General features: G+C 46.0%; 2 protein-coding genes across 10 annotated transcripts in view; one reads left to right on the plus strand and one right to left on the minus strand.

Moving 5' to 3' along the window:
* The window catches only part of LOC127906505 (uncharacterized), a 140,650-nt gene extending 130,217 nt beyond the window's left edge, over positions 1–10,433 (minus strand). The window contains exon 1 of the mRNA XM_052458723.1: positions 9,720–10,433. The gene's annotated coding sequence lies outside the window, so the exon portion shown is untranslated. The remainder of the gene's footprint in view (positions 1–9,719) is intronic.
* The window catches only part of LOC118391317 (GRB2-associated-binding protein 3-like), a 34,410-nt gene that overhangs the window by 7,535 nt on the left and 9,884 nt on the right, over positions 1–16,991 (plus strand). For 5 of the 9 annotated variants that reach the window (XM_052458014.1, XM_052458015.1, XM_035782587.2 and 2 more), the window contains 6 exons: positions 835–1,144; positions 7,858–8,059; positions 13,409–14,076; positions 15,990–16,045; positions 16,256–16,505; positions 16,870–16,960. In XM_052458014.1, coding sequence (XP_052313974.1) covers positions 835–1,144; positions 7,858–8,059; positions 13,409–14,076; positions 15,990–16,045; positions 16,256–16,505; positions 16,870–16,960 — 1,577 coding nt within the window. Of the gene's footprint in view, positions 586–834; positions 1,145–7,857; positions 8,060–13,408; positions 14,077–15,989; positions 16,046–16,255; positions 16,506–16,869; positions 16,961–16,991 lie in introns of all 9 variants that reach the window. The other 4 variants (XM_052458017.1, XM_052458020.1, XM_052458021.1 and 1 more) reach the window with 3 other exon arrangements.

A 16,991-nucleotide genomic window follows, 5' to 3' on the forward strand; every position in this document is an offset into this window, starting at 1 on the left:
GCATAAACTACAGACAATGAACACAATTGTATTTTAATTGTATGTCCCAGTTCTTCCATGGCCCGCATACTAACTAGATATGTCACCCATTTGAGCATGTTTGGGATGCTCTGCATTGATGTGTATGACAGAGTGTTCCAGTTCCTGCCAATATTCAGCAGGCCACAATCAACAGCCTGATCAACTCTAAGCTAAGGAGATGTGTCGCGCTGCATGAGGCAAATGGTGGTCACACCAGATACTGACTGGTTTTCTGGTTTTCTGATCTGCCACTACCTTTTTAAAGGTATCTTTGACCAACAGATACACACTTATCTGTACTCCCAGTCATGTGAAATCCATGGATTTGGCCCTAATTTTTTTTTTTAAATGACTGATTTTTTTTATATGAACTGTAATTTAGTAAAATCTTTGAAATTGTTGCATGTTGAGTTTATATTTTTATTCCGTGTATATATATTTTTAGAAACTGGGTGGTTCGAGACCTAAGTGATGATTGGCTGACAGCCGATGTATGTCAGACATTATAAACTGGGTGGTTCGAGCCCTAAATGCTGATTGGCTGACAGCCGTGGTATACCAAGGGTATGACATTTATTTTTACTGCTCTAATTACGTTGGTAACCAGTTTTTAATAGCAATAAGGCACCTTGGGGATTTGTGATATATGGCCAATACACCATGGCTAAGGGCTCCGCATTGTGATGTGCATAAGAACAGCCCTAAGCCGTGGTATATTGGCCATATTCCACACCACCTCGGGCCTTATTGCTTAAGTCTATTAGTACATGCAACAGTACAGTATGTTGATCTGTCTGGCTCCCTGTCCCCTAGGCATGGAGGAGACGATGGTTTGTTCTTCGAAGAGGACGTATGAGTGGGAATCCAGATGTGTTGGAGTACTACCGAAACACAACCTCAAAGAAGCCCATCCGCACCATCGACCTGAGAGAGTGTGAGGTTCAGATGCAGACGGAGCAACGCCTGGTCAAGAGGGAGTTCCAGAACCAGCACCTCTTCGTTATCAAGACGTCGTCTCGCATTTTCTACCTGGTGGCCAAGACTGAGGAGGAGATGAACAGTTGGGTCAGCCAGATCAGGGAAATCTGTCACTTTGGACCTCTGAGTCTGGATGATGGGACAGGTAAGGACCTGGCACAGAGACACAGTTCAATACGGTCACAGTTTAAATGCCTTGGGTATTAGAAATGCGCATTACAAATTCAATTAATTAGACTGCTCTAAGTACGTTGGTAACCAGTTTAGGGGCTCCCGAGTGGTGCAGAGGTCTAAGGCACTGAATCTCAGTGTTAGAGGCGTCACTACAGACACACTGGCTCGAATCCAGGCAGTATCACAACCGGCCGTGATTGGGAGTCCCATAGGGCGGTGCACAATTGGCCCAGCGTCGGCCGGATTTGGCCGGTGTAGGCCATCTTTGTAAATAAGAATATGTTATTAACTGACTTGCCTAGTTAAATAAAGGTTAAATTAAACATATATTTTTTTATTATAATTAGTTACAAAATCACATTCATATGTTCAATTTATACAAAGAATATAGAGAAACACTATTTGGTATTCAACACTTGTTGGAGGCTTTTGTCCAGTGACCTACAGTAAGAATGTGTGCGCATGTGTTTGTGTGTGGGTAGAGTAGCCATGTTTAGGGAAGGTTGTCTATATTCAAGACTGAGATAAATCAAATCCATTTTTATTGGCCACATATACATGGCTAGCAGATGTCATTGCGAGTGTAGTGAAATGCTTGTGCTTCTAGTTCCGACAATGCAGCAATATCTAACATGTTATCTAACAATTCGACAACAACTACCTAATAAACACAAATCTAAGTAAAGGAATGGGATAAGAATATATACATATAAATATGTGGATGAGCAATGACAGAGCGGCATAGGCAAGATGTAATAAATGGTATAAAATACAGTATGTACATATGAGATAACAACCCATTTAGGTGTCTGATGATTTCTCTGTGTTATGAGCTTCTTAAGGACATGACTGGTAAATCAATGACCGTCTCAGAGAAGCCCGCAAAAATAATATATTTTTTGAAGATGTGAATATTAATTTGTCATGTGTAGTTTTGCATTGCATTTAAAGGAGACGTTTGAATTAAATGTGTTTATTCTCATTAATGCTCCAAGCCAAGTATGATACTTTGCCTCTTCTTGGCTGTTAAAGTCTCTGGGCTCAAGAAATGTACCGATGTCCCTCAATGACATATTGTAGTATATTAACTATTTTAGGAGTATTAGGGTGAGGTTAGAAATCTTTTTCGCAAAAGGGCCCCTGATGTACATGTACAATCAGAAAAGTGCACACTAAAATGATAGACACACACACACGTATGCAGACACACACACACAAGCACACATGCAAGCATGCACACACGCACCCATGCATACACCTACTTCAATGTTGTAGCAATAATCAAATCAGAACCATTTGGCAGACAGCTTCTGATTACAACCAGTAAATCACTGAACAGTGCTGAAGTAAAATGTGATTTATTTTACCCAATTCAGTTACAAGTTATCTTTCTCTGTGAAACTCATAGTGCCATAGATATTACGACTCTCCACAGGCATGCAAGTTCAGCTAGGGTGATGTTTGAACAGTTAGACACCAAGCTCTCTTGTCTTCATGTCTTATTAACTCCAAACCAGGGGGAGAGCTGTGGATAAGAGCTGTCAGTTGGAACATTTAGTTAAACATTGTTCTGTATGGAGCAGATAGAGCCGACGACATGATCTCCAGACAAAGAGAAGAGATTATAGCCCAGAAGAACAGTGGCAAACCCAAGGTTTACACATTACTGGGAATGATAACACAATGTCAGACATTCAGTCAATGACATCCTGAACTAGTTTACTATTCAGTACACACACAAAAATCTTTCCAACACACACTGTCGTAAATCCATTGTGTGAAAAAATACAACAGATAATGCCACAATTTCATTATTTTCTGCAGTTTCATGTGCTGAATAAATACCTTTAGGCTTTACAATATGCCTCATAACTATAAGGTACTTACAGCATTTAAATCATTTTCAAATAGTAGTTACAGTGTATCTCATTGTCTCCAGAAATTTGAATACACAAAGCGTTGATAGACCAAGCTATTATACTCTACCACATGGTGATACTCACACTCAGACTTTGGTCTTTATAACTATATCGAACAAAAATATAAACACAACATTAAACAATTTCAAAGATTTTACTGCGTTACAGTTTTTCACACCCTGACCTTAGGGAGTCTTTTGATGTCTCTATTTGGTTTGGTCAGGGTGTGATTTGGGGTGGGCATTCTATGGTTTGTTATCTACATTTTACATTTACATTTAAGTCATTTAGCAGACGCTCTTATCCAGAGCGACTTACAAATTGGTGCATTCACCTTATGACATCCAGTAGAACAGTCACTTTACAATAGTGCATCTAAATCTTAAAGGGGGGTGAGAAGGATTACTTATCCTATCCTAGGTATTCCTTAAAGAGGTGGGGTTTCAGGTGTCTCCGGAAGGTGGTGATTGACTCCGCTGTCCTGGCGTCGTGAGGGAGTTTGTTCAACCATTGGGGGGCCAGAGCAGCGAACTAGGATTTTTGTATTTCTATGTTTTGGCCAGGTATGGTTCTCAATCAGGGAGAGCTGTCTATCGTTGTCTCTGATTGGGAACCATACTTAGGTAGTCCGTTTTCCCTCCTTTCTTTGTGAGAAGTTGACTTTTGTTTATGGCATATAGCCTGTAGCTTCACGGTTTGTTTTGTAGTGTTTATTGTTTTGTTCGGCGTCTATTCCTAAAAAAAGGAATATGTATGCTCACGACGCTGCACCTTGGTCCAGTTCCTTCAACAGCCGTGACAGAACTTTCCAACACCAAAGGGCCGAGCAGCGTGTAATGGACTCCTGGACATGGGAGGAAATCCTGGACGGGAAAGGACCCTGAAGGCAGTCTGGGGAGTATCGCCGTCCACGGGAGGAACTGGAAGCAGCTAAAGCTGCGCTACATCCCAGCTCCCCGCATATGCCGGGCTAGGGTGAGCATTAAACCAGGAAGGATTGTGCCAGCCCTGCTCTTCAGACCTCCAGTACGTCTCTACGGCCCAGGATATCCTGTGCCAGCTCTGCGCACTGTGTCTCCAGTGCGTCTGCACAGCCCAGTGCATCCTGTGCCTGTGCCCCGCACGTGCCGGGACAAAGTCACCATACAGCCAGGACGGATTGTGCAGGCTCTTAGCTCGAGACCTCTAGTGCGCCTCCACAGTCCAGTGAATCCGGTGCCTCTGTCTAGGACATAGCCTCCTATATGTCTCTCCAGCCTGGTGAGTCCTGTGCCTGCACCCAGAACTAATCCTCTTGCATGTCTCCCCAGCCTGGTGAGCCCTGTGGCAGCTCCACATACCAGACTGCCCATACGTCTCCTCCCTCCAGTGATGATCCATGGCACGAAGCCTCCAGTGATGACCCATGGCACGAAACCTCCAGTGATGACCCATGGCATGAAACCTCCAGTGATGATCCATGGCAAGAAGCCTCCAGTGATGATCCATGGCAAGAAGCCTCCAGTGGTGAGACATGGCACGAAGCCTCCAACGAGGGCCTCCATTCCGGAGCCTCCAATGAGGGCCTCCTGTCCGGAGCTTCCAGCGACGCCCTCCAGTCCAGGGCCCGCAGAGACGGCCTCCAGTCCAGGGCCCGCAGAGACTGCCTCCAGTCCGGGGCCCGCAAAGACGGCCTCCAGTCCGGGGCCCGCAGTAGCGAGGGTGCCCAATCCGGGGCCCGCAGCAGCGAGGGTGCCCAGTCCGGGGCCCCCAGCAGCGAGGGTGCCCAGTCCGGGGCCCGCAGAAGCGAGGGTGCCCAGTCCGGGGCCCGCAGAAGCGAGGGTGCCCAGTCCGGGGCCCGCAGCAGCGAGGGTGCCGAGTCCGGGTGCGGCGGCGAGGTTCCCCACACCAGAGGCGTCACCAAAGCGGGGTGAGCCAGAGGTGGAGCGGGGTCTGCGTCCCGCACCTGAGCCGCCACCATGGATAGATGCCCACCCAGACCCTCCCCTATAGGTTCAGGTTTTGCGGCAGGAGTCTGCACCTTGGGGGTACTGTCACACCCAGACCTTAGAGAGCCTTTTTATGTCTCTATTTGGTTTGGTCAGGGTGTGATTTGGGGTGGGCATTCTATGTTTTGTTATCTATGATTTGGTTCTCAATCAGGGAAAGCTGTCTATCGTTGTCTCTGATTGGGAACCATACTTAGGTAGCCCGTTTTCCCTCCTTTCTTTGTGGGAAGTTGACTTTTGTTTATAGCACATACATAGCCTGTAGCTTCACGGTTTGTTTTGTAGTGTTTATTGTTTTGTTCGGCGTCTTTTCCTAATAAAAATAATATGTACGCTCACCACGCTGCGCCTTGGTCCAGTTCCTTCAACACCCGTGACACAGTTACAGTTCATATAAGGAAATCAGTCAATTTAAATAAATTCATTAGGCCCTAAATCTATGGATTCTACGACTGGGAATACACATATGTATCTGTTGGTCATAGATACCTTTAAAAAAGTAGGGACTTGGATCAGAAAACCAAGTCAGTATCTGGTGTGACCACCATTTGCCTCATGCAGCACGACACATCTCCTTCGCAAAGAGTTGATAGGCTGTTGATTGTGGTCTATGGCATGTTGTGACACTCCAATTCAATGGCTGTGTGCGAAGTTGCTGGATATGGGCAGAAACTGGAACACGCTGTTGTACACGTCAATCCAGAGAATCCCAAACATGTCCAATGGGTGATATGTCTGGTGAGTATGCAGGCCATGGAAGAACTGGGATATATCCATGTCCCAGAAATGTTGTACAGATCCTTGTGATATGGGGCCATGCATTGTCACCCTGAAACACGAGGTGATGGCGGCGAATGAATGACACAACAATGGGCCTCAGGATCTCATCACGGTATCTCTGTGCATTCAAATTGCCATCAATAAAATGCAATTGTGTTCATTGTCGGTAGTTTATGCCTGCCCATACCAAAATCCCACTGCCACCATGGGGCACTCTGTTCACAACCGCTCACCCACACAACGCCATACACGTGGTCTGCGGTTGTGAGGCCGGTTGGACATACTGCCAAATTCTGTAAAACGACGTTGGAGACGACTTATGGTAGAGAAATGAACATTCAATTCTCTGGCAACAGCTCTGGTGAACATTCCTGCAGTTAGCATGCCCATCGCACGCTCCCTCAAAACTTGAGACATCTGTGGCATTGTGTTGTGTGACAAAACTGCACATTTTAGAGTGGCCTTTTATAGTCCCCAGCACAATGCGCAACTGTGTTATGATCATGATGTTAAATCAGCTTCTTGAATGCCACACCTCTCAGGTGGATGAATTATCTTTGCAAAGGAGAAATGCACACTAACTGAGATGTAAAAAATGTTTGCACAGCATTTTAGAGAAATAAGCTTTTTGTGCGCATGGAACATTTCTGGGATATTATATTTCAGCTCATGAAACATGGGACCAACACTTTACATGTTGCATTTATATTTTTGTTCAGTTTATAATGGCCTCAGTCACTGAAAGCCCAGCAGAGATGGTTGCCAGTAATGAAGTAACGACAATCTATAAGCAATGTCTGAATGATAAGAACATTGATGTTTCGTCGTATATAGATCTCAGGCTCCTGTCTGCATGTTCTCACCACTCAACTAAAATCATTTTAACAGAAAATGAATAGTTATAGCTGTGTAGCTACTAGTTAGCACCTCGCCTAAAATATTTTCAATAGAAAAGTCAAACACATAACTATTCATGCACAGCACACAGTCACAAACTACATTATGTACAGTATATGGTTTGGAAAAGTAAAGAAATAATACATTTTTCAATAATTACACTGCCTGGTCTTTTTTTTCTCATTCTTATGTTTTATGGTGCTGGTCAAATAATGTTTATTCTACATGTCACGTATTTACACAAAATAGAATGAGTATACAAAACATTAAGAACACCTGCACTTTCCATGACATAGACTGACCAGGTGAATCCAGGTGACATCTATGATCCCTTATTGATGTCACTTGTTAAATCCACTTCAATCAGTGTAGATGACGGGGAGGAGACAGGTTAAAGAAGGATCTTAAAACTTTGAGACACTTGAGACATGTATTGTGTATGTGTGTCATTCAGAGGGTGAATGGGCAACACAAAACATTTTTGTGTGAAGAACTGCAATGCTGCTGGGTATTTCTTTTAAATGTAAAAGAATGGTCCACCAGCCAAAGGACATCCATCCAACTTGACACAACTGTGGGAAACATTGGAGTCAACATGGGCCAGCATCCCTGTGGACCGCTTTCAACACCTTGTAGAGTCCATGCTCTGACTGTTCTGAGGGCAAAAGGGGGGTGGTGGGTGGGGTGGTGTTCCTAATGTTTGTTATACTCAGTGTATAACATGTTTATACCTACACATGTGTTGTGGTTATACTGTACCATAGTGGACTTTTTTATTAGAAAAGGGGTTACTCAGACTGAAGTTACATGTTGGGGGATTCGTTTACAGTAAGGGGGACGTGGACAAGCGCAAAAACATTAAAAGCACTACAAATTCATTGCACTGCCACCTGCTGGAGAGTACTGACAACTACGTTTCAGAGATCACATTTATCAAGAGAGATCAGGATTCCTGTCTGACTCTGGCCCAATGTCTGTGTAACATTATCCTGAGCCAGCCCAGAACTCATGTAGAAACTATGGATTTCTTCTCTCTATTCTCTCTAATCCCCCTGTTCTTTTTCTCTCCCTCGCTCTCTCCCCATCTCTCTGTCTTTCAGAATCTGAGGAAGTTTTCTCTCACACCCCAAACCCCCAGCAGGTTTCACCAGCTCTCTCCCGAAGTATGTCATTCATTTCCAACCATGACTTTGTGGCCAATGGCAACAGCAGAGTGGAGATGCCGAGCCAGATGGAACCCAACTATCCACTGGATTACCTATTCCTCTCACAGTGTGAGACAGGGAGGTTCAGCCTCTCTAGGTAAATAGCCTCTCAAACATCAAGCTGGACACCATATCAACACCACACTTTGTTTAACACTCTACTGCACACATTTAATTTTTTCATTTAAAAAAAGTGCAGTATGCAGAAATCGCTCCGCCATTTCCTGGTTGCAAAAATTCAAACAGTTCGCCTAATTTCAGTTTATGTGACAAAACAACCAAGCATCGTGTAAAGAATCATTGTACCATCCAAACCGCTGTGAAATATATTTTCAATAACCAAAATATTGTATTTTCAGCTGTTTGAAGCTGGTGTACAAAACCGAAAGTAAAAGATGCAAAAATGACATTTAAGAACATAAAGCACAAAATAGTGCACATAGAACATATCTACCACTTATTAGACTTGCTTTCAATGAGAATGACAGATCTATAACTCACATTTCAAAAAGTTACATATTGCATCCCCCCCAAAAATATCCATTCTATTCTTGGAAGATTTAGGCTTTCTGATAATGTATCAATAATTTCAACAACAAAAAAATTACTTTTACATTTACATTTACATTTAAGTCATTTAGCAGACGCTCTTATCCAGAGCGACTTACAAATTGGTGCATTCACCTTATGACATCCAGTAGAACAGTCACTTTACAATAGTGCATCTAAATCTTAAAGGGGGGGGGGGGTGAGAAGGATTACTTATCCTATCCTAGGTATTCCTTAAAGAGGTGGGGTTTCAGGTGTCTCCGGAAGGTGGTGATTGACTCCGCTGTCCTGGCGTCGTGAGGGAGTTTGTTCCACCATTGGGGGGCCAGAGCAGCGAACAGTTTTGACTGGGCTGAGCGGGAACTGTACTTCCTCAGTGGTAGGGAGGCGAGCAGGCCAGAGGTGGATGAACACAGTGCCCTTGTTTGGGTGTAGGGCCTGATCAGAGCCTGGAGGTACTGAGGTGCCGTTCCCCTCACAGCTCCGTAGGCAAGCACCATGGTCTTGTAGCGGATGCGAGCTTCAACTGGAAGCCAGTGGAGAGAGCGGAGGAGCGGGGTGACGTGAGAGAACTTGGGAAGGTTGAACACCAGACGGGCTGCGGCGTTCTGGATGAGTTGTAGGGGTTTAATGGCACAGGCAGGGAGCCCAGCCAACAGCGAGTTGCAGTAATCCAGACGGGAGATGACAAGTGCCTGGATTAGGACCTGCGCCGCTTCCTGTGTGAGGCAGGGTCGTACTCTGCGGATGTTGTAGAGCATGAACCTACAGGAACGGGCCACCGCCTTGATGTTAGTTGAGAACGACAGGGTGTTGTCCAGGATCACGCCAAGGTTCTTAGCGCTCTGGGAGGAGGACACAATTGAGTTGTCAACCGTGATGGCGAGATCATGGAACGGGCAGTCCTTCCCCGGGAGGAAGAGCAGCTCCGTCTTGCCGAGGTTCAGCTTGAGGTGGTGATCCGTCATCCACACTGATATGTCTGCCAGACATGCAGAGATGCGATTCGCCACCTGGTCATCAGAAGGGGGAAAGGAGAAGATTAATTGTGTGTCGTCTGCATAGCAATGATAGGAGAGACCATGTGAGGTTATGACAGAGCCAAGTGACTTGGTGTATAGCGAGAATAGGAGAGGGCCTAGAACAGAGCCCTGGGGGACACCAGTGGTGAGAGCGCGTGGTGAGGAGACAGATTCTCGCCACGCCACCTAGTAGGAGCGACCTGTCAGGTAGGACGCAATCCAAGCGTGGGCCGCGCCGGAGATGCCCAACTCGGAGAGGGTGGAGAGGAGGATCTGATGGTTCACAGTATCGAAGGCAGCCGATAGGTCTAGAAGGATGAGAGCAGAGGAGAGAGAGTTAGCTTTAGCAGTGCGGTGCGCCTCCGTGATACAGAGAAGAGCAGTCTCAGTTGAATGACTAGTCTTGAAACCTGACTGATTTGGATCAAGAAGGTCATTCAGAGAGAGATAGCAGGAGAGCTGGCCAAGGACGGCACGTTCAAGAGTTTTGGAGAGAAAAGAAAGAAGGGATACTGGTCTGTAGTTGTTGACATCGGAGGGATCGAGTGTAGGTTTTTTCAGAAGGGGTGCAACTCTCGCTCTCTTGAAGACAGAAGGGACGTAGCCAGCGGTCAGGGATGAGTTGATGAGCGAGGTGAGGTAAGGGAGAAGGTCTCCGGAAATGGTCTGGAGAAGAGAGGAGGGGATAGGGTCAAGCGGGCAGGTTGTTGGGCGGCCGGCCGTCACAAGACGCGAGATTTCATCTGGAGAGAGAGGGGAGAAAGAGGTCAGAGCACAGGGTAGGGCAGTGTGAGCAGAACCAGCGGTGCCGTTTGACTTAGCAAACGAGGATCGGATGTTGTCGACCTTCTTTTCAAAATGGTTGACGAAGTCATCTGCAGAGAGGGAGGAGGGGGGGGAGGGGGAGGAGGATTCAGGAGGGAGGAGACGGTGGCAAAGAACTTCCTAGGGTTAGAGGCAGCTGCTTGGAATTTAGAGTGGTAGAAAATGGCTTTAGCAGCAGAGACAGAGGAGGAAAATGTAGAGAGGAGGGAGTGAAAGGATGCCAGGTCCGCAGGGAGGCGAGTTTTCCTCCATTTCCGCTCGGCTGCCCGGAGCCCTGTTCTGTGAGTTCGCAATGAGTCGTCGAGCCACGGAGCGGGAGGGGAGGACCGAGCCGGCCTGGAGGATAGGGGACATAGAGAGTCAAAGGATGCAGAAAGGGAGGAGAGGAGGGTTGAGGAGGCAGAATCAGGAGATAGGTTGGAGAAGGTTTGAGCAGAGGGAAGAGATGATAGGATGGAAGAGGAGAGAGTAGCGGGGGAGAGAGAGCGAAGGTTGGGACGGCGCGATACCATCCGAATAGGGGCAGTGTGGGAGGTGTTGGATGAGAGCGAGAGGGAAAAGGATACAAGGTAGTGGTCGGAGACTTGGAGGGGAGTTGCAATGAGGTTAGTGGAAGAACAGCATCTAGTAAAGATGAGGTCGAGCGTATTGCCTGCCTTGTGAGTAGGGGGGGAAGGTGAGAGGGTGAGGTCAAAAGAGGAGAGGAGTGGAAAGAAGGAGGCAGAGAGGAATGAGTCAAAGGTAGACGTGGGGAGGTTAAAGTCGCCCAGCACTGTGAGAGGTGAGCCGTCCTCAGGAAAGGAGCTTATCAAGGCATCAAGCTCATTGATGAACTCTCCGAGGGAACCTGGAGGGCGATAAATGATAAGGATGTTAAGCTTGAAAGGGCTGGTAACTGTGACAGCATGGAATTCAAAGGAGGCGATAGACAGATGGGTAAGGGGAGAAAGAGAGAATGACCACTTGGGAGAGATGAGGATCCCGGTGCCACCACCCCGCTGACCAGAAGCTCTCGGGGTGTGCGAGAACACGTGGGCGGACGAAGAGAGAGCAGTAGGAGTAGCAGTGTTGTCTGTGGTGATCCATGTTTCCGTCAGTGCCAAGAAATCGAGGGACTGGAGGGAGGCATAGGCTGAGATGAACTCTGCCTTGTTGGCCGATCGGCAGTTCCAGAGGCTACCGGAGACCTGGAACTCCACGTGGGTCGTGCGCGCTGGGACCACCAGATTAGGGTGGCCGCGGCCACACGGTGTGGAGCGTTTGTATGGTCTGTGCAGAGAGGAGAGAACAGGGATAGACAGACACATAGTTGACAGGCTACAGAAGAGGCTACGCTAATGCAAAGGAGATTGGAATGACAAGACTTACTTTTACCCCCATCACCCAGATTAGAATGTTTTGCCTCAGGGCAACTCTGTGTCATAAGGGTACTAAAACACCAAGGCATATAGTATTGGGCATATACAGTGGCGTGCCGTGGGCCTGGGGGCTGGGCCTTCAGTGAGGTCCTACACAGTCCCACCCAAATTAATCCACCTCTTATTACCATCATTATGATGCCATGGCTCTAGACACTATACATTTAGACAGAAACGCAGTATAAAACCAGGCATTGCGTCACCTTGAAATTGACATTTTTATTCATAGAATTGCAGGGGAAGAGTACAATACCTTTTCATTGTGCAGCTCCCATTGCCCTGCACGCTTGTTCGTTGAGCTGTAGATCCACTCGGGTGTCCCCAAAAGTTTTCAAAAGCACCATTGCTTGTAAGTGCCCAGCCGTGTCTCATTGCTGCCTTGGTTAGACAACTCAAGTTTGCAAAGCCAGTGTGGCTCCAAACACCAAATCTATCACTTGCAAATAATAGGCATTCCCAGCAGTACAGTTTGCAGTGCTTCTCGGAGCCTGTGAGCCATTGATAGCGCTCATAGTTGGAACTTTGAAAGTGGCGAACAAACCCCTTTCCCGCCTGTGACAGGCTTTGTAGCGTCGGCGTCGGGCGACCTCTCCTGACAATGTCTAACTTTTTTTGAAAAGTTTGTCTTGAGAATGCCGTTATAATTATATCCTCGACCAAATCGTTATCTTCTCCTCCTTCCGCCATTGTGGGTTAAAAAAACAGCTTAGTAGTACGCAAATTAATTAGTTTATCAAATTCAGTTTCCTAGTTCTGAGGTTTGCATATACCTGCCCATATAGGACCTGCCTCTCAATATTGGTAATCCAATCAAAAGACGTGCACGCACTACGCCTGCTAGCTGGCTCCTGTGTAACACTGGAGCCAGCCAGCAGGCGTACAATAGCCAACTCTAAAGCTGATTGGTTGACACTAAATTTTCATTTCCATTCACTTTAAGCTACAAGCAAGCGCCCGCACTGTTGATTCTGAAGGCCTGAGGGCAGATTTTAGACCCCTGGCAACACATGATGGCTGAATATGATTGAATAAAAGATCTAACATAAAGATCAGCCCTCCAAATCTCAACCTGGGGCTGGAAGCAGTGCAACCAAGAGGAAAGCTATGAAATGAAGAGTATAACTCTTACTCTGGGGAATAATTTAATACATATTTGTGGGAAAATATATTTCCCTGTGTCAATTGCCTGTGAATGTCAGTGGATATGTTGGCAAAAACATTGACCAAAGCCATCATTTCAATCAAACTACATGTCTTTCATTGAGTATGATATTGCCCTGAAAAGTAGCATAACTGCTCACCGTTGCCCTGAGGCAACAAAAAGAAAACTACATTTTAAAAATGTATTCATAAAAACTAAATATGTTAAAAACCTAATAAATATGCTTCTTTAGAGATTTGTCAAGTAATCTCTATTTAAACATGAAAAAGTCTGAAATATTTCTTAACCTTCGCTCACACCATGCGCTCACGTCGCTCTGCTTCCTGAAGACGATCCCTCCCCCAATTGATACATCATACCAACTTCTGCACCTCATTGGATTGTTTACAGACGTCATCACATATTTTGATGTTTAGGTTAAATTATGATAAACGATAAACACTGTATTTTTATTTTTATTTATTTTATAGATGCGACAGCTTTTCAAATTCGGAGAGATCTCTGGAACAAAATTCATCAGACACTGCTACTGAAGATGTCTTCTCTTCATCCCTCGGCACTGGACCATCTCCGTCTCCCTTTCCCCATACTGGCCCATTTCCGTCCCCCTTCCCTCACACTGATCCTTCTCCGTCTCCCTTTCCCCATACTGGCCCATTTCCGTTCCCCTTCCCTCACACTGGACCATCTCAGTCTCCCTTTCCCCATACTGGCCCATTTCCGTCCCCCTTCCCTCACACTGGACCATCTCAGTCTCCCTTTCCCCATACTGGCCCATTTCCGTCCCCCTTCCCTCACACTGGACCATCTCAGTCTCCCTTTACCCACATTAGGACGCATGACCCCCCTTTCAGCGCACCATGTGGCCCCACGTCAACCTCATCCTCTCCTCGAACACTCCATCGTACACCAGATGTCTTCCAGTTTGACAAGCCATACTCTTCTGCCATATTGGAGGCAACTAGTGATGGACTAACTCCCCCTCCTCTACCCCCCAAGCCTGTCCACCTCTCAGAGCACCTCAGAGATGACGGCTCCCACGGGCCTCTGGCAGGAATTAGGCAGCAGCTCACAGGCCAACCTGCACTCATCCCCCAGAGGATCTCTCTGTCAGGCCTGCCAGACCACTTCAGAAGAGGTACTGTATATAACCAGCAGAGTCCTTCAGTCTCGGCCAGGGTTCCCCAACTGTGATTTTATTTTGCCCCCCAAGTTTTCTGCATTTTTAATGTATTTTTTATTGTTGGACTTAAGACTCCAAAAACACCAGGAAATCAGTTCCAAGTGATTTTAAAGTTGGAAATCTGATCCAAAGTATTCCTAAACAAAATAGAGCTATGTATGTGATTGTATTATAATGTAAGCAAGGTTTGAAATTATTATGTTTTCGTCAAATATATTTGTTTCCAGCTTCTTGCGGTCCATTTGCAGTCTCCAATTGTATAACTACACTAAAAGTATCTGGACACTGGCTCGTCGAACATCTCATTCCAAAATCATGGGCATTAATATGGAGTTGGTCCCCACTTTGTTGCTATAACAGTCTCCACTCTTCTGAGAAGAGAAGGCTTTCCATTCAGGCTGTATCACAACCGGCCCTGATTGGGAGTCCCAATGGGCGGCGCACAATTGGCCCAGCGTCGTCCAGATTTGGCCAGTGTAGGCCGTCATTGTAAATAAGAATTTGTTCTTAACTGACTTGCCTAGTTAAACAAAGGTTAAATAAATAAAATAAAAATGTCGGAACATTGCTGCGGCGATTTGCTTCCTTTCAGCCCCAAAAGCATTATTGTGGTCAGGCAATGATGTTGGGCGATTAGGCCTGGCTCGCAGTTCCAATTCAATTCCAAAGGGGTTAGATGGGGTTGAGGTCCGGGCTTTGTGCATGCCAGTCAGGTTCTTCCACACCGATCTCAACAAACCCTTTCTGTACGGCCCTTGCTTTGTGCACAAGGGAATTGTCATGCTGAAACAGGAAAGGGCCTTCCCCAAACTGTTGCCACAAAGTTGAAGCACAGAATCGTCTACAATGTCATTGTATGCGGCAGAGTTAAAATTTCCCTTCACTGGAACTAATGGGCCTAGACCGAACCATGAAAAACATCCCCAGGCCATTATTCCTCCTCCAGCAAACTTTACAGTTGCCACTATGCATTGAGGCAGGTAGCGTTTTCCTGGCAAACCCAGATTAGTCCGTCAGACTGACAGATGATGAAGCGTGATTCATCACTCCAGAGAACGCATTTCCACTGCTCCAGAGTGCAATGGCGGCACGCTTTACACCACTCCAGCCAACGCTTGTCATTGCGCATGGTGATCTTAGACTTGCTCGGCCATGGAAAACCATTTCATGACGTTTCCGACAAACAGTTCTTGTGCTGACGTTGCTTACAAAGGCAGTTTGGAACTCGGTAGTGAGTTTTGCCACCGAGGACAGACGATTTTTACGCGCTGCGCATTTTAACACTCGACGGTCCCGTTCAGTGAGATTGTGTGACGTACCACTTTGCGGCTGAGCCGTTGTTTCTCCTAGAAGTTTCCACTTCACAATAACAGCACTTACAATTGACCGGGGCAGCTCTAGCAGAGCAGAAATGTGACAAACTAACTTCTTGGAAAGGTGGCATCCTATAACGGTGCCACGTTGAAAGTCACTCAGCTCTTCAGTACGGGCCATTCTACTACCAATGTTTGTCTATGGAAATTGCATGGATGTTTGCTCGATTTTATACACATGTCATGAACGGTGTGGCTGAAATAGCCGAATCCACTCATTTGAAGGGGTGTCCACATACTGTTTTGGCCCCACGACCATTCACTCAAGAAGAAATCGGCCCGCAGCTGAATGTAGTTGATGATTTCTGGTCTAGGCCCTTTATACCTGCCGCCACATACTGTATGCTCATCAATGTGGTATATGTAATCAATATAGTCAACACGTGTATTTATTCTGACCTAACATGTTTCCAACCACATAGTATGCCTGGTGTCATTGTTTCTGTTATATAGAATGATAACCACCTTCATTAGTGATATTTCTGTCTTATCTAGGAGACATTGAGGGGAGTGCATTGAGGAGCAGGAACAAAAGGCTTAGTCTCAATTTGGTGAGAAAACATGTACCTACAACGGATGAGAACTGAATGTTTTGCACATAATTTTGTCAGATAGTTCACAGCAGGGAATAATTCTTAACTGTCATTGTTTCCTTTTTGAATCTCAAACAACAATATAGGATTTGTAAGTGACTTATTACATCATTCTAGGCCATGCTGTAGTACAAATTCCTAAGTTGGTCTGGTCTTGTTGTCTTGTAGCCACATTTCATTGCCACTCAAAGTCCAAACTGCCATGAGGACTCTTACGTGTCCATGGCCTCTCCGCGTGCCTGTGTTGGTGAAGATGTATCGGACGGCTACATCCCTATGAGCCCCACTCCAATTAGCTTCCTCAAGGCTAATGGCAAAACAGAGGCCCCTCTCGCTCCCACCCCCCTTCCCATTGCAGATCTACCTGGGGATCTAGAACCACCTCCAATCAACAGGGATCTCAAACCACGCAGGAGAGGTAATGAACAAAAAGGAAGTAAAAAAACATGTATAAAAGGGCTTCATAATGTATTTAATCCTCATTCCAGCAGTGGGTACTAAGTAGAGGAAGCATAAAAAAATGCTTTCACAAGCATGTATTTTGAGGAAAAGCTCAATGAAAAAGGTTTTCACATTCTATTGAATCTTGTGACTCCCTGTGATAGTCTCCTTTCAGGACAGTATTTCCTGAGTCAACATTTGCAGCATGGCTCTATTTGAAAAATTGCTGTTTCAACACAAATGTCCTTTGTTGGGGGAAAAGTACAGCTGATCATTATTGTCTGATAGAGAATTTGAGGGTTGCTTGCCTCACCTCACCATATTGTTTCTCTGGTTTGCAGCACGGCCTCCACCACTGGACCTGAGGGGTCTGTCCACTATCAGAGAATGTCCGACTCATATGGCTTTGATCAGAACCATGACAGAGCCAGGGTGAGTCAGAGATATAACTATATCCACCCTG

This window comes from Oncorhynchus keta, chromosome 12 (assembly GCF_023373465.1).
Source record: "Oncorhynchus keta strain PuntledgeMale-10-30-2019 chromosome 12, Oket_V2, whole genome shotgun sequence".
NCBI lineage: Eukaryota > Metazoa > Chordata > Actinopteri > Salmoniformes > Salmonidae > Oncorhynchus > Oncorhynchus keta.